The sequence below is a fragment of the Alligator mississippiensis genome, chromosome 4 (assembly GCF_030867095.1).
Source record: "Alligator mississippiensis isolate rAllMis1 chromosome 4, rAllMis1, whole genome shotgun sequence".
NCBI lineage: Eukaryota > Metazoa > Chordata > Crocodylia > Alligatoridae > Alligator > Alligator mississippiensis.
Window position 1 is genome coordinate 137262935 of NC_081827.1, and position 20781 is coordinate 137283715.

At 40.6% G+C, this 20781-nt stretch overlaps 1 protein-coding gene across 4 annotated transcripts in view; it reads right to left on the reverse strand.

The window, feature by feature from the left end:
- The window catches only part of DUSP16 (dual specificity phosphatase 16), an 83379-nt gene that overhangs the window by 16501 nt on the left and 46097 nt on the right, over positions 1–20781 (reverse strand). For all 4 annotated transcript variants that reach the window (XM_019482237.2, XM_019482235.2, XM_019482236.2 and 1 more), the window contains one exon: positions 1725–1888. In XM_019482237.2, coding sequence (XP_019337782.1) covers positions 1725–1888 — 164 coding nt within the window. The remainder of the gene's footprint in view (positions 1–1724; positions 1889–20781) is intronic.

Below are 20781 nucleotides of genomic sequence, written 5' to 3' on the forward strand. Positions count from 1 at the left end.
AGAAGTCCTTCCAAATCAATATGAGTGCTATTTACAATATAACTACATTAATGTAGCTGTATTACTTATGTATAATTGAGTACAAAATTCTGGGTTATTTCTGGTGAAAATGAGGTATCGGGCCTTGGTTCAGGAACCAATCCCCTATAACATTGCTTCCTACGGGAAAAATCAGTTCCAAGTTGCAACATTTCGACTTAAGACGCGGTTTTCAGAAACCAATTGTGTCGTAAGTTCAAGGACTGTCTGTATCTAAAAGGAAAGCAATGGCCACTGACTATTCTCCATACTAGCAGTTTAAGTTCTGGAAGGGAAAAAATAATGAAATGCTTACACTGCAATCTAAAATACCTTATTAAAACTAGGTGGGAAAGGGGTGAGAAATAGGAGAAACTAGAAAGAATCTGATTATGACGAAGTGATTAGATTTTGATAAATTTAGATGTGTTAACCCCAGAACAAGAAACATTTTCACACAGAAACTTTTAAATGTATTTAAAAAAACAGGAGAGAGGGAAAAACCCTAAAAGGAATCCCTTGCTTTTACGAGAATGGTCTCTCATAAATCTCCTAAATATAAAACTGCCAGATGCAAAGAAACTTTCAAAAATTTGGAAGTAAGGGTATTTTTTTTTTTTTTAAAGGTTGAAACTGAGGATGGTAAAGAAGGCCAAATGTGTATATCTTTTGTGGTGTGACCAAAGGGATATACACCGAGCAACAGCAGACCTGGCCAGTCCTGGTGTAAACCTTTGCATAAGTACCCATGCAGAGAGGCCCAGAAAAACTGAAGCTTGAGAATGCCTCAGTATAGATCAACATTTTAGAGCAGTGGGTGAGGTATTTGTGATGTGGCTGCACCAAGGGCCCTCAGACCCCTTTTGGGAGGGGACAAAACTGATGGCTGCCAGTGTCAGAGGAAGGGGAAGAAGAGAGCTTACCTCCAGTTGTGGGAGGGATTGGTAGCCAAGTGCAGGGGAGGGAAGGGAATGCGTTTAGCCAAGCTGCATGCTGCTGATCACCCATGCCACAGATCTGATTCAGTTAGTTTGGGGGCATTTAATATCACAAAATTATGGAGGCTGCTTTTGGCCTTTTTTCACATACTACAATGTGCTCAATTTTAGGCCAAGAGCTATCAGTAGACATATACAGTAATAACCAAAGTCAGGTGCTTCAAATCAACTCCCCCTAGTATTTAATTAAAAAAAAGCAAAACAAACAACCCACAGCCCATCTCCCCTCCCACCAAAAAAAACCAAAACCCCACTTAGCATGAGATCATTGGTCTTTTGTGCTGCAGCAAGCATTGACACTGTACAGTATTAACAGCTTATGCTTGTCAGAACAGAAACAGTTGGAGTCATGCTCATGAAACTGGTTAGGCCTTTGTTATAATAAATTAATAACTTCCTGTCAACTGGAAGATTTCTGATGCAGGTATCAGCATAAGCAAGAGAAGACCAAGTATCACATTACAGAGCATATGCATTAATTATATTAATTCCGTGTCATCAACACAACCCACAGCTGATAGAGATCAAAGGACAGAAAGCTTGTTATTTGGATTTACTCCAAGTGTTTTGCTGTGGAACCGATACAACATCACAAAGCAGCAACACATGGTTATTTTGGAAAGCACAATCTGTATTCTTTTAGCTACTCTTCCCATTCCCAAAGATTGTGTATCCATGGCTGTAAATAATGCATATAAAAATGCCCACCTTGTTGAGGACATCTCGCTGACAACCAAGATAAAGATGAGGCAAAATTCTAGTTGGCCCAATGTTAGAGACTGGTAAGCAGGGCTGAGAAATACAAGTAGGAACTAGAATAGATTTTCCTTCACAGAGGCCAGGGAAACAGCTGGAGAATTCAGCAAAGCCACCTGAGAAAAGCAAAGACAACATTTTATTTCTTTGAATATGATCAGTAACATCAAAGTAATACACCAAGAGGACATATTCTGATACAGCCCAATCCTAATTCTCAACAAAAAGAATACTCAGATTGAGAGGGAAAAAGGAAGGGAGGATGGGCAGGGGGCAGGAAAGAAACAATGGGATGCAGGGAGATGCAAACTAGAGGCAAGTTATTACAGCCACACAAGTGTCTTTTGTACAGCTGCTGTAACTGCAGTTTGCTTTATTACTGTCCCACATATCTACGCCAAGATTATAAAAGCCTCAAAACAACTCAACATTTTTCTCCTCCTTAGGACTTAAGGAACAGGGAGTAGGGCACCTCCAATTTTCATAATTTATTTGTAGAGCAAAAATAAATTTCCCACTCGACATCAGAACACTTAAAATTAGCAATGACATTCCTCAAACCCCTCAAAGCTCAGTCTTTAATAATTTACTTCAGTTGCTGTCATACAAGTGCAAAAGGAACAAACTATCACATCAAAGTTCTATAGAAGAAAAAAGCCTTAATATACACTGTTATCTCAGTGAGCGTTTTTTAATCATAGAATCTTTCACTGTCCTATTCTTGTGCTGTTAAAAACCCCCCCAATAACAGCCATTAAAGTCCCATTGCAAACCACCAACAAATAAAAACTTCTTAGAGTCAATCCATTAAAAAGTGTGTGCGTGCACACTTTGTATAAATTAGACACACGCTCTATATATAAAAAAAACTTATACATTGGGATTCCCCTGGCAGTTAGTCAAGGCGCTTATCACTCCACTACTGACACCCAGATGGCCTCTTTTGCATAAATTTAGTTCTTGAGTTCCTATACAAGATACAACTATTCTAGCATTCTTATTAATATTTGAAAATATTGAAAATTAAACTATATTTAAAAACACTCAATTCATGGCTGAATCACTACACACGTAGGCATGCAAACATAAAAAAAACAAAAACAAGCCATTTCTACAGATAAACACGTGTGTAACAATTCTATCCATCTATGGTCACAGGATAAATATAGAGATCATCTGATCTCTATGTTTACGAGGGGCAAAAGGTATTAAGCTTACATTTTAACAAAGAAGAGTGAAGTTATATATTTCTACCAGATGCTTTCTAGCTATGATACTTAGATACTTTGTAACAGAGATGGGTAAGCAATAAAATAGAAGATTAAGAGACATTGTGGAATCTCCGTCTTCGGAAGTTTGAATTACAGGCCTGATATTTGTCCGAGATGGTTTAGATGAGGATGATTCTGCCTGGAGCAGAGGTTGGACTAAACAACCTCTCATGATCACTTCTGCCCCCATTTTTCTACACTTCTATTTCCTTTCAGCCCTATAGAAGTCACTCCTTTATTTTATTAGGCATGAAATATTAGCTATAAGATATCCCAACACCTTTCTCTCTGGAAACACAATGACTGAGGACATAAATAGTCTCCAAAATATTACTCATCATACATGCCACTCTACAACTAAGCATGTTACACACAAATACAAAGAGTTTCATTGCTGGTATTCTAGCTTCCAGCAGTAGGACTGGGTCACAGGTTGGACTTTTTACTCTGCTGGCTCCTAGAGGAAGTTAGGAAAGATTAGAAACATTTCATAGCACAATAATTTGGGGAACCTGTCTGTATTCAACTTGGGAATTTCAGCTAGTTTTACCAAAATGACATCTTGTTAAATGCCTCAATATGTAAAGTCAGCAATGAACTGACAAGATCCCCAGCAAAAGCTGCAGAAGTCACTAACCTTCATGCATGATGTTAGGCTGAACAATGCCACGGATAGTGCTAGTTATTTTCAGGTAGTATGAAGGAAATGGGGTTTAGAATTCAAAATTACCTAAAAGACCCATAAAGAGGCTGGATGGTAGGCACTTGCCATTAAAAAAAAAAAAGAGTCAGAGATACTCATAAAAGATAAAAGCAAGCTTAGATAGAAAAATATGCTTTTGTAGCAGGTAGATCTTTTTTTGACTGTGGGCCCGGACCAGGAAGCAGGCTGTAGACAAGAGCTCCCATAATCTGAAGGAGACACCATGTCCTGGGTTCTTGGGCATAAAGCAGAAGTTCTCCACAAGAAAGATCAAGAGTAGCAAGGAAAATGAAGTAAGGGAACGTGTACAGGTGTTCTACAGTTTTGTTTAGATCTGTAGATGTCCTGTGTTGTCTGACAATGAAGAGCAACTTGGCTTAGAACCTTCCCAAAGTCTGCATGTGAGCTAAAGAGATGTGTCCCTGGAGAGGTAAACCACAGCCCAGAGTGCCTATAAAGTCTGACACTAAGAAAGTGAGTCCTTAAGCAACTGATGTGCCTCTAAGTGGTAGAGTGCTGGTCCTGTTGCCTGAGGCAGCTAAATTCAAGGCCACACTTTTATGAAGACACAACAGTGTGTTGGCCAAGCAGAATACCAGAGGTGCCATAGAAAGAGTGCCCAACTCAGAGCAAGGGTAACAGCACCGGCAAAACACAAGCAGTCTAAGTGTTACAAGGGAACTTTACCAGGGCTTTGACATATGGATTCAGTTTTTTCAAGGTTCCTATTAGTAGAGCTCTCTTCTCCCTGTTTCTTGGTTAACATTTTTGTTCAGAGAAGAGAGATTAATTGTCCTCCGATTGCTGTGCTGAACAATAGAGTTTTCAAAATCATTTACAAACACTTGTTAAATGATGCCAAACATTGCTTAATCTTTTCCTTCTGTCAGGGCAAGTGATCCTTGAATTTTTAGTTTCTACATGCCAAGAGAAGACTTTTATGATAAAGACAATTTGTAGGGCATGAGTCCTGGAGAGGGAAGGAGAAGGAATAAATAAATTGATAAATAGATAAATAAACAAAACAAAGAACCATTTTATTTCAGTTAATCATGATTGGAGAGATTTCATTTCTTGGGAAGCTGGCTTGCTTTCTGGAGCCTTGCTCCATACAGCAGACTGCTGGGAGTAGGAAAGTGACTTCGGTTTGTGACATAACAAATGAAGAAAAACACAGGATTAAAAACACAAGTGTACATGGACCATGTGTACAGACCTGAAACAGCAAGCCTTTTCCAGTGCTTGTGGATCAGTATTTTGCACCTGCACGAACATAGCAGAAGGGACTAATAACCTAAGAATCAGAAATTTGGGAGAGGGTAGCGGGACAAGGTCATAGAGTCTACTTCCTATCAGCATAAAGATTGCTCCTACTGTTTGTTCTACAGAGCCTAATCCAGGCAAGTCTTAAATAATTTGAGAACTGTTGCTTGCAACACTTTCTCTAGGAGACTTCTCTTAGACAGATAGAGCTCAACATTAGGATGTCCTTCCTCTTCCCCATGTTTATCCTATGTCATTTCACTGCTTCTGTGCATTTCTAGCATTCTCATCAGTGCAGTATTTTGCACCACTGACACAGGTTACTGACTCCCCCTACACCCATTCTCAAGTAGAGTGAGCTTTCATTGCCTTTCAAAAGTTATCCTGAATCTTGCATGATGCATCAGCCTGATCCTAGTCCAATGACATTGTAGCAGGGTACTAAAGTGCCTGCTACTGTGAGAGCAGAGATAGGAACCCAGGTGCAGGTTGCTGGGACAACCACTTAATGGGGGAAGTGGCCGCACCTACACCGGGCCTGCTGGCCAGAAGGGGCAGGGCCTGGCTCCTATATAAATCCCAGGCCGGAGACTGGTTGCTAGACAGCAGTCAAGGGGGAAGGAGCCCTCCCTGAGCGAGGAGAGGCCTGACTGCAGGTACAGCCCCAAGATGGGAAAAGGATGGAGCACCCCAAACAAAGGTGGCTGGAATAATGCTATAGCCGGGTGGCTAGAGTTTATGTTATAGCCCAGGGGCCTGTGCTTTGTTTGTTGTCGTCACCGGTGGCTTGGGTAAGACTACAAGGGGATAGAGGAGGCCTCATAGGGGACTCACGGTAGTGTGGGGACCCCAGCCCCAGAGAGGGGGGGCAGCATTGGGGGTGTGCTAACCCCGAGCGCCCAGTGAGGCACTGAGTGAGACAAGGCTGTGGCGAGCCCAAGTGCCAGTGAGGGCCCAGAGCGAGACAAGGCTGTGGAGAGCCTGAGCGCCAGTGAGACCGAACAACGTCCGTTACATCAATGAGGTTTGGGGCATGATAAAGGGGTGGTCGGAGCCACGCATAGCCCCTAAGGCTGGGGTGCACCAAAACACCCATTACAGAACGGGGCCCGGGTACAGCAGGATAATCGTGTCCAAGAGAACAGAAAGGCAGCCTCCCTATGATACGTATAACTTCAAAGACGTGGCGGGTGAGAACCGAGGGTGCCCTTGTGGCTAACTTGGCATGGTAAAGAGGCGTTAGGAGAGATCACGGCGACCCCTAGGATGCCACCCCATTACAGTCATCATCAAGGGCCACTGACTCCTTTTATTTTAGAGATCCTTCTTCATCTGCCCACTACCTTGTACTTCTGCTTCAAAAGTTGGATGCTGCTTAGCACAAGTAACTTAAACTCCTTAGTTTCCTACTCTTCTCCATAATGGAGGAGGATCAACTGCTTTATATAGAGAAACAGCCTCAAAAAAAAAAAAAAAAAACCTCCAAAACCCAGCCACCACCCAAAAAGTCAAGCAGCTACCATGTTGGTAATGCAACATACATTAGTACCAGGATTTCAGAACAATAGCACCTCTGTAATTATGCTTCTGAGCTGTCAGTTCAGATAAAAGTTAAATTCCACCCCAAAGAACAGGTGATATCTATTTGTGTTAGTTTCTGACATCAGAAATACTGACACTTTATAAAAAGAACACTGTATAAAGCAATATAAAAATACTATATAGAAAGGAAAGAGTATCCCATCTTCTCCAACCCACCTCAAGTGCTACTAGCTGCATCTTAAGAAAGTTTCTGATCAGGCTGAAGAAAAAAACCCCCAAAAAACAGTGGGATGAACTGAATACAGGCATCTTCCTACACAAGAAGAGAGCTTTCTTTACGCTACCTACTCTCTTGTGCCAGTATTTAAAAACAAGCTCTCAGCAACTTGGAAGACTAGTTTAGCAGACAGTCAGAATTCTTAGCATAAGGCTGATCTAAAAAAGAGGGAAAAAATAGCTGGGAAGTCGTAAATTTTGGTTTAGCCTCAAACTTCCATAACTTGTGCATCACCTTTGTGCCAAGGCAAATTTAATCTTTAAATTGCCTTCATAATGATTTCAATTGGAACTAAGCTACTGGCAATACCATGTTGTTTGTTTTAGTAACAGAAAAGGTGCTTTTCTTCCGGCACCGGCTTTCACCCAACACCCACTCTCCACTTCCATTCCAGCCCATGCAAACAGTAAATCAATCACAAGGGCATGCTGAAATTGTAGCAAGAGCATCTACAGGTCATTAATGGAATTAGTGGTTTATTAAAATTTCACTGAAACTTTTGATAAACTTAACTGGGCCTAGGTCCTAATCTCCAAGGCAAGTTCTGGTAAGCCTCAGCTCACCTTCTGGCCAAGGATTTATAGACCAAAAGGTTACCCCACCATGTGCAAAATATCTGGCAAGCTGTTCTTTGTAGCCCTAGCAATCAGCACAACTGCCAAACATATAACGGACTGGAAAGGGATGAACCAACCATGCCAAAAAAACGTTGAAATATTTGCTTTTGAAGAGCATGACTGAATTGCTCTTTCATGCTTTATTGTGAAATTGGAATCAAACTTTGTCCTTTGGACTTTAAACAAGGCAAAGCCACCTCTCATCTATTTTTTTGTTTTGTTTTGTCATTACAGGCAGACGGGAGGAAAAAATTTCTTATGATGTGTAAAATGAAAGAAAGCCAGTTGTCATATTCATAATTGTTTTAAGTACAAGCAATAAATTAAAGGTAGGCATTTTAATTCATTTTTGAATAAGGGTTTTTGGTGACTTTTGGTAGGGTGAGAATACAAATAAATTGGTTCACTTAATCTCAACCAATTGAATGGAGAATGCTTTCTGTTCCTCACGCTCATTACATTTTCTTTTTTACCACATGAAAAAAGTCATCACATAGCCTATTCCAAAAGAGTATGCAGTGTCAATTACTGCATATGGTGTAATGCAGTACAAGTAGTTTACTCCTACAGCACATTGGGTATTCACCTTTATTCCTCCATTATGCATGGAGAGCAGACAGACCAGTGTACAGTAGACTTCACTCTTCAGCACCAAATATCTGACAAATATGGCTTTGCCTTGCTGATTTTCAGTCTAGAAAAAGGTCTGATCCTCTATGGGCAGATATCACCTGCCAAAGATGCTGTGATAAATTGATGTTGACATTAAGTAGGCTGGCCTATATGGGCCCTAGCAGACATTATACTTGGGGCACCATTAACACATTTGATCACGCTGTAAATTATAATATACCATATGTTCAGCCAATTTCTGGTGTGATAAAATGGAAAACCAGCCACAAATGGGAAAAAAAAAAAATCAGCCACAAACCATAAAACAGATATATGACAATGTATATATGACAGAATGTAATGATACACATCACATTTTGTCACACCATATACCTTCTTTCCCCCACCCCCAGCCCAGATCAGCTCTCCAAAATGGGGTGCATTTTTTAAGTGGGAAAGCTGTCTTTGATGGAAAAGAAGAACACCTGGAGATGCTGTGCTGCTGCCAAGCAGATGCAAAGATGCCAGTCCCACATTAACCCTCTCAGTCACATCACTGGCTGAGCAATGTAGCTTGTGCCTGAAGCATTAAGTTTGGTGCTGGTAGTATCTCAAGGCTTGTGATGTGGAAACACTTTATTCACAGGAACTTCTATAAAGAACTACTTACAGTAAAGAATTAAGTCTTGCTACTGTCCTTGCAAGGGTCTGGGCCGTAACCTTGTATACAGAGTAAGCCCTCTTGGAAACAGTGTCCTGGAAGTGTGGCATCCCAGGAGACAGTCTGGGTGAAGCAGCTGGTACAAGGAACTTCCTGGTGCCACACTTCCTGGACACTATCTTCCCAGGAGGACTTACCCTGCCTCTCGGAATTGGCCATTGTTGCAACCTGGGTACTTGCTCCTGACCCTCGTACTTCCTTGCTTCACCTATCAGATCTCCGGTTTGACCCTGGCTTTGACTCCTGACTCCAGTTCTGACTTCTGGCATCTCCAGACCCTCAGCTCCCCAAGAACCTGGCTCTGGACTTTGCCCATTTGTCAGGTGACCACCTCTGACTGCATATGCCCTGGTCCCCAACAGCCATGATTCTGGGAAAAAGTATTTTTTTTCTACATTCTGTCTTCCAAAAATAAGATGCATGTTTTGTTTTGGGGCTTGTTATAGAAAAGGAAAAGAAGGTACATGGTGCAGTGTGGAATATCTTTGAGACTGGTTTGCACTGCATCTTAACTGAACATGCATGTGTCCCAGACCCAGGGCAACCCTAGGTTTCCATCCCAACACTCAGATGAGCATTGAGATGGGGCATGGGGCAGCTCCAGGATACAGTTGCCCCTGATCTGTGGGACTGGTCAGATCCTGGTTTGGCCAATTTTGTCCTGGCAGTTGCGCAATTTAGATCTGAGGAAATTTAAGCTCCATCCCAAACACTGTGTGTTCTGCTCTGCACATCTGGCATGGTAGGACACATGACTTCTGGGATGGGACATACAATTCCTTAGACACTAATTGCACCATTATTTTAATATCTGCCAGGGTGCTAAGTGTCTGAAAAAAGCCTACTCAGTTTTTTGTTCTTCTCTCAAAAGTTAAGAGAAAAACTACATCTGCAAGATATGATATACCAAGATTACGATGATCTATCCATCACTGGCCAAATACATGTGGTTTTTTAGGATGAACCGAAACCTTATAAATCATTTCAGTTATGTAAGCATCTGATATCCCTTCATCATGGACGCTTGTTGGAGCACATTCAGTATATACTGATGTACCACACAGCTTTCTAGTACTGACTTGTTTAGCTCATTATTTGTGGCTAAGACTCTCAGGAGTTTCTATGAAACCATGTTATGGCGCCAAAAGCCTCCAGCAGTTTAGCAGCCCAAGTGCTTGTGTGTGGCAGAAAAATGAATGCCCCCCAGATCTTTACAGTAAAGTCAGTACTCCTCACTTAAATGCCTCCATATCCATTTACAGGGACTTGCCAAGATCCGGTAGCCTGTCTAATTACCCTGTTGCTATGGTTCTGGAAAGGGCGGCTGCACAACCTGCCTTTGATCAAAACACTGCAGAGTTTCCTCATACATTTTACATGTGTTTATGATTGTCAGCATCCTAAAGGTATGGTTATTAAAAGAATCTCGATACTAGAGGAGTTTCGACTCCCTTCGTAGCCAACTCAGAAAACAGAATAGAGCCAAAACCAGCAGGATGAAAAGTTTTCACAATCCTCTTAATTTTTAGCTATTTCTCTGTATAAATTCTTCATTATCTCAGCTAGAAATGACCCCCAACTATACAACTTTGGTTCAACTATGAGAGGCAAATTCTGAAGGACACAAAGCTAACTACTTTCACAATTCTAGAAGCAGTCGCTCCATGTCAGAACTAGGTATATTGATCATACTAAAAAGATTACTGGCTGCTACCACATATGCCGTAACAGTTTTGCTAATGGGGACTGGTGTGGTGATGGTGCTAAGGTGCATGGTTGACAATCCAGAGGTTGGAAGCTCAGGCCATAGCAGAAGTGCTTACAGTTCAGCCCCGTCAGATTCCAATGAATATGCAAATTCTGTTAAATACCTTTTCACACAAGGAAAAAGGAAAGGAAGTTTTGCTATCAAGAGATCTCTCTTCTCCAGGGACCTCCCACTGGAATAGATTCTACTAACGTCTCCATCTGGATCTTCAATATTGTCTTGCAAAATATAGATAACATCATTTCAAACTTACTAGTCATCTCCAAAATCCAATTAAATCGTTCAACATGAAATACTACCTCAAAGGCATTTAAGTTTGGAAAATAGAAGCCTTCTATATTCAGACCCTTGATACACTGATTTATTTAAAAGACTCCTTGCAGATTCTGCAAGGAGTTCAAGCAAGCTCTTTATTAAAACAAATCTAAGAGATTGCCAAAGAAAGATAACCAGAAAGATTCCAGCAAAATGTGAACTTTAGCAGGTTCTGAATGAATATACTTGATTTATATAACCCCCACTGCTTTGAGGAACTTTAACATGTTTAAGAATTGGCAACCCTGTGAATCTGGTATTGTTACCGCCATATTACATATAGGGAAAATGAAATACAATAGAGGTTAAGTGATCACATAAATGTGCAGTAAACCATTACTTAAGTTTTGGAACCAGCTCTCATTCCACCCTGCTCAAATCCAAAAATTGTTGGATTTTGAAAAATTGGAGAAATTGTTGCCCCATGTATTTCTGAGAGTCACCTTATGTTTAGTGTTACAATTAAGACAAAAAAAAAAAAAAATCTGAGAAGGATCCTTTTGCATGAAAAGCTTCTCAGATTCAAGCAGGGTGAAATAGGATTGCACTTACATGTCTAAGGGCGCTTAGGCACATATCAAGTAGATGAGAATCTGGCCCTTTGTCTTTAACTACTTCAAATACTCCCTTTTCTAGTACATGAAAACAGAGAGGATGTGCCTTCAAGTTTTAAGGCCCTTCCCAGTTTGGCCTCTGTCTCTGCATGTAGCACTGAGCTTTTGATCCATCCTTCCATTCCAGAGCCTAATTTCCAATTTGCTTTTACTCACATGCAAGGGGATAGGTGGGGGAAGAGTCTGGCAAAATACCACACAACAACTATAGGATCCTTTTTCAACTCCCTGCTTTAAAAAAAATAAATTAAAAAAAATAAAAATTAATAATAAAAATAAAATAAAAAATAAAATAGTTTGCCTCGGTCCACATGCAACCTGAGCTGTAACCACCAACAGAGGAGCAGTCTTCCTATCTGTTGTATTTTCAGCATATATTCCAAACCTATTTCAGTCTTTATATTGCATTCATTCCTAATGAAAGGGGACCTCCATCCTTCACTTAGGCCACCAGATATTGCCATAATGCAAATTAACCACCCAATGCCAATTCATCCTAGCAGACCCTAGGATGTATTGGCATCGGGCAAAGTAACTCTTATAACATTAAGATTACCGCACGATAAAAATCAGTGACCAGAATCTGGAAGAGACTTCCCAGGGAGGTGATGCAGTCCCCAACCTTGGAAGTCTTCAAGAGGAGACAGGACAGACACCTTGCTGGGATCATCTGATCTCAGCAGTATTCCTGCCCAGAGCAGGGTGGGGTGGAGTCCATCTTCCAAGGTCCCTTCCAGCCCTTAGTTTCTATGCTTCTATGTTTCTTCCCTTTGTGGTGGAAAGGTATATGCCCTTTTACATAGGTTAAACACACAGACAAAGTACAGAAGACAGTAAGTGCTTGTTTTACACTGAGGAGATGAAGTAGAGCAAGGGAGGGTATGAATTTAAAGCGTCACGGCACTTACAGTCTGTGTGTTACCACTAACTGAGGAACAATAGTGCCTCATTCCACTTCAGCTTCTACTTCCTGGTATAAGTGTCCATACATGAGCTGAACTGTATGAAGAGCCCCATACAGAAACATTCCTTAAGAAAGTACCTTTTGGAAAGTTACCTTAAACCATCCAAAACAAACAAATAAAATCCTCACTTTTTCTTGTGCCAAATTGTACTTCCTGATAATTAAAAAAAAAATTGTTAAGAAAACAGACAGTCCCCTCACAGCACTTCATTCACTTCTTGAGCTTCTGTCAAATAAAAACAACACAGCAAAGTAGAAAGGCAGCCCAAAGCAGATCTCTTCCAACAAGAGTCGGTGGCAAAACCCAGGAGAAGGGAAAGAGAGAAGAAATTTACCCAAGGAAAGAAAAGGAGAGACAGACAGACTGATATGAAGCTCCCCAGCTGCAAGAGGTTAACACCTTGGTGAGTTCATGTTGGTGTCCTCCTCAAAATTAAGATGACCAAATTAATTGTAAATGTCATAATATGGTGGCTTGAAGAGAAGCATTTGAAATTCACACCAACTAAATGGGGTCCCAAAGAAAAATTATCTTTACAAAAAAAAAAAAAAAATTCCCCTTGTGAGATACTTGGCACAACATCCTAATAGATGGACAGACATACACAACAGAAAAAAAAAAAATCAAGAGCCAAATAAATGGTATGTGGTATATATTAATATTCATGGAAGAATCTCTTCCACAGCTACTGGATTTAAGTATAAGAGAAATTCAGCACGTGTCTGTGCTTGGCAGGGCAGATGCCCGGCTAGTGGAGCCCAAAGATGATATTGATGATACGCTAAGCAAAGCATTACAGATCTTTTCAATTTCTTTTCAGTGTCCAACCATTTTACTTTTCCTGCAGATTTGTATTACTATTTAAAGATAAATCAGAGAAAAGGGAAGGAGAAGTTTTGCCTTTTGCATTTTTTTCAAGTGGCCAGGAAGCAAATACATCATGTAGAAAAGATAGGGGAAGAAATCCTACAAGACTCATTTTTCTGCAAGTTAGTCAATCCTGCCAAATCCTTAGCTAAGAAATAAATACAACCATTCCTAAACCCAGGATTATATACATTTAATTTATGTTAGGTCAGGAGACTGGGGGAGTGGGAGAAAATATAGTCTGTATCCCAGGCAGCAGGCCAGACCCCAACAAGCTAGCACCCATTAGAGAGGCAGCAGAGAGAGACAGACTGCAACGTTTGTTTGACTGATAAAACATGTTTCCATTTCCCAGAACTGTGTTTCTCTGCTAGGGTCACACTTACTCCAATATCCCTGCTTAAAAGAAGTCATTCCAAAATGATCATTTGTCTAATTCATTCATTAAATTTTAAGTAGTGCACAGAGTTTGGCTAGTAGTTTAGTTTGGGTTATGTATTTTTAAGGAACCTATTTCAGTTTGGTTTTCAACCCTGGATAATCTTGGCTGCAGCTGTCATGAAACAATATAAAATACTAGCCACAAGGCAATGGCCAGAAGAACAAAGGTGATTTAAAATATACATCTATCTACACCTATCGATCCTCCAAATGAGAGCTTAACTGAGATGGGGGAGGAAGGGGAATCTGTACAGATATCTTGTTTATCATCTCTCAAAGCCCCAGCAAAAATTAAATGAAACTGTTAACATAAAAGCACTAAGTACACAGAATCTCCAGTTCAGAGACTTTTACTTAGGTTCAAACAGGATTAGATACTGGCTAGTTTTGTGGCTTAAGTGGCACCTTTAAGACACTGTTCCAATTCCAAAAGTTTTACCTCTGTATTGTCTAAAGCTATTGAGATTTCCTTCCCCCACTTGAAAGAAAAAGAAAAATATTGTAAAAACTCTCCCGCCTGAGCTTTTACAAGTCTATGTTTCTCCTTTGTTTAAATGAGCTGCAGATCTACACAGATCGTTACAATTCATGCATTCCAGTTCAGCTGAACAGGGATGCTTGCCATTTTCCATTACATAAGTTCACGCAGCAGAGCTCAGTTAGGAACACTGCCATTTCAGCAAACATTTTTTCCCCTGCACTTTCCAGTTCCACCCCTTCACACCAAGTTTGTTGAGAGTTCTTAAAGCAAGTTAAAAAAAATCTGTAAGGTTATATTTTTATAACATCAGTGCTTAGAAAGCCCCCAAGCAGAATCATAGCCCCTGCTGTGCTGTGTGCTCTACAGACTTTGTAAGAGGAGAATTTCCTTGCCCTAAAGAGTTTACAATCTTAATTTGAAACGAGATTAACAGGTAGGTTAAGCAAACAAAGGCAATGAAAAGGAAGGCAGGAATGGGCAAATATCTCTATCTGACAGAAAAAGAGAAAGAAAGAGAGAAAGAGAATATGAACGTTGGACATAATTGCCTTGCTGACCTTTAAATAAGTCTCTCTTAAACCACAATTTAGTCAATTAAAGCAACCATTTGGACATGTCCAAATTAATTCCAGGCTAACTGGCTATGCTTGGATTTTAGAAATAACATGGCTACCTTGGCACTTGTCAAAGTTTGCTCTCACAAAGACAGAGGGGATTAGTAAGAAAGATAAAAAGCCTGCTCCCACTTTGCATGAATCTTATGGTTAAAAGTGTCATTATATTAAAATAAGGTAGTGAACAGTCAATATAGATGCTTTTACATTCTCATTTCAGAGACTTGTTTGTACTTCTAACAACAGCTACAGTATCAGGGGTGTTGGTTGTACCTATGTTGGTCTCCACACATAGGCAGACAAGGTTCTTTGGGTAAATGTGATATCTTTTATCAGACCAACTAAATAGTTGGAAAAATTGTTCTTTGCAAGGTTTTAGGCGCAAACACCCTTCTTCAGGTATAGGGAAAGTCTGTTGGTGTTTTGTGTTCTCCTGGATGGAACAGAAGCCAATATGCAAAATGGTACAGTATCAGGAATTTTGCGCCATGATGATGAAACTCTCTCTTTCCTTTATCTCTATACACAGCTATTTTAGAAAAACCCTGCTAGAGACCGTTACTCAATTTCTTGTAAATATCTGTCAAAACTCGAGATGGATTACAACAACTGCTACATCTTATATAGACCACCTCTTCTCCTAGAATCTTACCATAAGCGTGGTACACTCCATTTTCATGAGGACATTAAGGTTGATAGTTAATTCTGCTTTCAAGTCAAACTTTTGGGGGGCTGATTTTCAAAGTAAGTAAATATTGGAACTGGCAATGAAGACAAAAAGGAGCAAACATGAAGACCAGCAAGTATGCATCTAGCTCATGGTACCTCTTAAATGGGCAGAGACACCTGCCAAGTGTGCCCTTTCAAAATCTCCTCCTGCCCCCCCACCCTGAGTTTGGTCTTCTGACTTCATGAGTGGTCCCATTCACTTCATTGTCAGGCTGCATCTATCTGAAGGCTTTTCTCAATATTTCCCTGTTCTTGCAATATTGTAGGTGCAGCAATACCAAGGAGGACAACAATGGAAGCTCTGACATCCATCTCTGCTCTGAACAAGGGTAAGTGCCACTGATAAAAAAAAAAGTGCCACAGGCTAAGCACATTTTTACATTGCTCCCATCAGTGGGTGGAGTGGCCTTGGTGACAAATTTGGTGATGAAAAAGAAGCTACTGGCTTTTAGCTCCTCTTCAGCTTTTCCTGTACAGGTAAAATTAAATCTGAAAGTTCCCACTGTTTTTCAACTGAGGTTAGGACCAGGTGAGAAATAGGAGAATAGTTATCACCTGCAAGCTACAGCAGAGAACATACACCTCGAAAGCCATTTTACTTCAGTAATTCTCAAACCTTGAGAAGGGAACTTACTGATGCTAACACAATCCAATTGTGTTAATAACTGAATTATAGGTGGTTGAGGGAGCAATGTATCTAGCTAAGGCCTGCCCAAGACTTTCCATTTAAAAAAAACAAACAAACTTATTTTTAGTTATATGAATCTTTGCCAAAATTCAACCATCCCAAGATTAAAACTTTTCTATTTGGGCTATCAAGTCTCCAACTGACTTTTTGAAGAGTTTGAAGAACAAACACTTTGGCTATTTCTGAAAATTGGAACATGAAAACAGCATATTCTTTTGTCCGTGTTAAAAATTCTGAAACCTATTTTAGGATTAAGCTTGCAATCAAAAAATGGTAAAGAATTTCCAGGAAAAAAATATTTGTACAATCCTAAATTTGGCTCCCTTGTGCATATGCTGTTTTTTCAATGGGACCTTGCTTCATTCAGTGTGTAGCCCCACACATCATTTGTGGCACACAAGCAGGGCCCTTCACTGAATATCAAATTACTATATTTCTTTTCATGCTTCTCCTTGATAATCTTATCCAATCATATATCTTCATTAGATGTTTAAAGTATATATTTCCTACTAATTCAAATTGTGCCTCTGGTAAAGGGAACACATGGAGGCATGCACATTTTATACCTTGAGACCCGAGGCACAAGAATGAGGTGACGCTTTTGAGAACTTGAGACTTAATTTGAGTGTACAATTTAATTCACGGAGGCCTTGATTTTGCTTAAACTTCTTCACATTGTAGTCTGCATCATGTCCAAAGCATAGTTCTCCCCTACAGTGTTAAATGTTCTTCCAAAACCAGGGTTTAGATATATTACATTCATTTTCAATTTATGCAAATTTTTTATATTGGTCATTTTCTTTACGGGATGGCTACAAAAGTGGGTCTTAGAGGCATAAGGTCCAAGTGACAAGTCAACGATTGATGGAAAGAGTACAAGTGGACCTTGTAATTTACCCATAAGCAAAAGTGTTCCACACAGTGAAATAAGTGGCACTGCTTCTGTGTTCCAGAACTGAAAAATTAAATCCTTTTTATATATGCATTAGGATTCCACATGTATTTGAGAACAAAGAACTCTGGCTTTAGATTCTGTGACGCACACAGTGCAATACTTCCATAATCACACGAAGTTTCCAAGGCATGGGAGGTTCGGAAAGTAAGGGAAAAAATATATATGCATCTGTTTAACTTAACTCTTCCCCTCTATCCTGAAATACCTGCAAGGACTCCAATGCAGCACTCACAATAAAACCAAAAACCTCTGTGTCACTTTTACTAGAGGCACAATCTGAATTAGTACAAGGACATATGTACTTAACACTGCAGGAACAAGTCAACCAAGCGGGGACCTTGGAAAGCTCCCAAATGAAACACAATATGTAGCTTTGGGCCCAACAGAGCTGAAATTTAATCAAGACTCTTTTTGTTTACTGTTGTGTTTAATACTTTAGTGTTACTGATGATGCCAGCAGTGTTCTTCAGCTAACTGTTCCTGCAGAGCAGAAGTCAACACCTCTACAATAGCCGAGGAAAAGTGCTCTGTGATACCTTTTCAACATGGAGGGACAGGATGATCAGCCTGCATTCCTTTATTTATTTTTTCCTTTTTCTATTTAACTTAGTGGGAGTTGTGCCACTGAGAATGGGAATAGATTTAATTCCTAAAAGACTAATTTCAATATCATGGGCAGAGTAGTAAATTCAGAGAGACAAAAGATATTTAAAGGCCAGAGAACATGTCCCCACCAGATTATAAATAGCTTTATAAAGTCAAATTAAGAGCTCACACTAATTGATAGGGGCCCTTTAAGGAGTTTTACATATGTAACTTTAGTGGAAAAAAAAAAAACCCCAAACAAAACACAAGCTTCAAAGTAGAGTGTACCTTTACAGCAGGGGTGGGTAAAATATGGCCTGCAGGCCAGATCTGGCCCACCAACTGATTGGATCCAGCCTACAGGCGGACACCCACCAACTGATTGCATCTGGCTTGTGGCTGCCCCTGCAACACACTGCATGGGGCCGAGCCCTGCCCAGGGCAGCCCAAGTCACCATGCTTCTACCTGCACCTGCTCGCACCCACCCTGTGCCCAGATAGCACCAATTCGGCCAGCATGCACAGCTTCCTGGTACGGCTACTGCCATAGCCACCCAGGGACTGCTTGCTTCCCCCTGCCTCCAGTGGCTCCTCCTCCTACCCCTGCTGTGCTGCTCTGAGCAGCAGGTAATGTGGGGAAGCCGGGGGGGGGGGGGGGGGGGGGCGCGGAATGTGTGCCAGGCAGCGAATGCCCAGCCAAGCAAGGTGGGGGAGGGGGGAAAAAGGAGCTGCAGCTGGGAGGCTCCTGCCCCAGCACACACACCTCCGGCTCCAGCTTCTGGATGCCTTCCACCCACTCTGCTTCCCCCCACATCCCCACGCACCCTCCTCCCACACACATTCACATACCCTGCCATATGCCCTCCACACAGCTCCCCCCCCACAAAAAAGTAAGACTTTATTTTGTACTATTATACAATCGCCTCTATATATGCTACTCAAAAAACAAAAATCAGGAGAAAAAATTTTTTTTTTTTAAATTAAGTTAGAATTTGAAATAGGGGTTTGATTTTTAGTATATGAATTTTTTTTAGCTTTAATTTGTTAAAATGATATCTTCTGAAAGATTGTGTGTGTGGCGCTTGACAGCTCACAAAAAACTAGTTAAACGGCCGTCTAGCCAAAATAATTGCCCATCCTTGCTTAACAGTCTAAAACAGAGGAAAGGAGCAATTTAGCAAGGGTAGGATCAGACCCAGGACTTCCAGAATTCTGTTAATTTCTCATTATAATATCTCAGCGGGGGTGGGGCAGGTGAAGCTTTTCTTTCCTGAAACATATTTATTTAAGGTCACTGTTATTTAAACCATCTACAGTGACTTAGAGAAAAATCGAAGTCCAAAGTTTTTTTTCTTTCTGCATGGTGCATTGACCCCTGAGCCCATTACTGCCCATAAACATTTTACAAGGAGGTTATCAGCTTGCTAAGATAACAAATTTTATCCAAGCTTTGATAGTGCAGGGCATCAGCAAAGCTACAGAAAGGATTTTTTACTTCTAAAAGTAAAGTAAAATGTTGCACTAAGTTTCAAGGCAAAAAAGAGGCACATTTTCATCCCTAGAGGCTCATACTTAAACTACTCCATATTCCAGAGCAGGAAAAACAATATTTCCAAGATTATGTTTTCCCCACACGATATCTATAGCTTTGTCTGTCACTTGCATAAAACACCTACCTTTTTTAAGGAACTAAGAAGTAAATCTGCATAGACTGTGCAACATATTTCTAATGTCAGAATTAAAAAAAAGGAGAAAATTGAATATGGGAATGGAAACACTGCAGCACAGCATGAATAAAAAAAACTTAGTGTATATTTAGATGAATAAACAGCTCATCTTACCTGTGCAATCTTTCCTGAAATAGCAGATTAGGATAACTAGTGCGCGTTGTAAATTTCCCATTTCTTAAATCTACCATATTTCTATAGATGGCATTTGTTTTTGCCACCACAAAGGTTATCCCTACCTACCTAGATAGGACAACTTTATAGCCTTAGCTATGTTCCCTCCCTGTATGCTGATGGGAGAAAGCCTAGATTTATCCTGGTCAGCTAGCATGTGTTAGTACTTAACAGCATATTTTAGTTTGAAGAAATAATTAACACATGCTAGACCCAAACCCTTCTTCCTACCACAAACATGGCCGGTAAGTGATTTTTGTCCTGCTCACGTAAGGTGCTTTTATACACGCTCTGGTGGTGAGGAGGGGTGCTTTAATTAGAGCGCTTCCTGAGAGCCACTAATTAAAGCGCCTGTAGCGTCTTGTGTATTCAGTGTCCTGTGCTTCAAAATGGCTGCGGGGTAAACTAAAGCTTGTCTGACGAGCTTTATTTAAAGCACCCCCACCTCCATTTTGAAGTGCGGAGATGCTGAATACATGAGACGCCGAGGCTGCTGGAACATGCCAATTAACATGCTCCAGCAGAATTGATTAAAAATCGAGCCTGCTCTGACACGCTGTTATTATTGCAGAAGAGTCAGAAGTAGGAGGGCTGCTTCTCTAAAGAGTCTTCTCCATGGGATTTGGGATGGGGACAGAATCAGGAATCTGACTCCTTCTGGCACCCATTTTTCACACATATTACATGTTGGAGTTAATGTTGCTTTGGAAACAGCACTAACTTTTACTGTGTCCTCACTGCAGATGATACTGGAGTTAAGATAACAGCTGGAAACCCACAGCAGATAGCCAGAGAGGGCAGTTTCCATAGAATTTGAACACCTAATTTCCCCCCTGTCCAAGATACCCTCTCACTTTGAGGATTCTGGAGAAGCTTCATAAATTTCTCTTAGCTCCTCTGGCTGCCTCTTTTAGGCTTCTCACAAGTGATCTGTCGCTTGGTTATTATGGTGATGCATGGCTCTTCCAGGAGGAAGAATCTGGTAAAGCTTCCCTCTGGGACTATAACATGTGAATACTTAGTTTTGTGGCGTGAAGCAATAATAATAGATGTTTGGGTTGGAAGGGACCTTAGCAGATC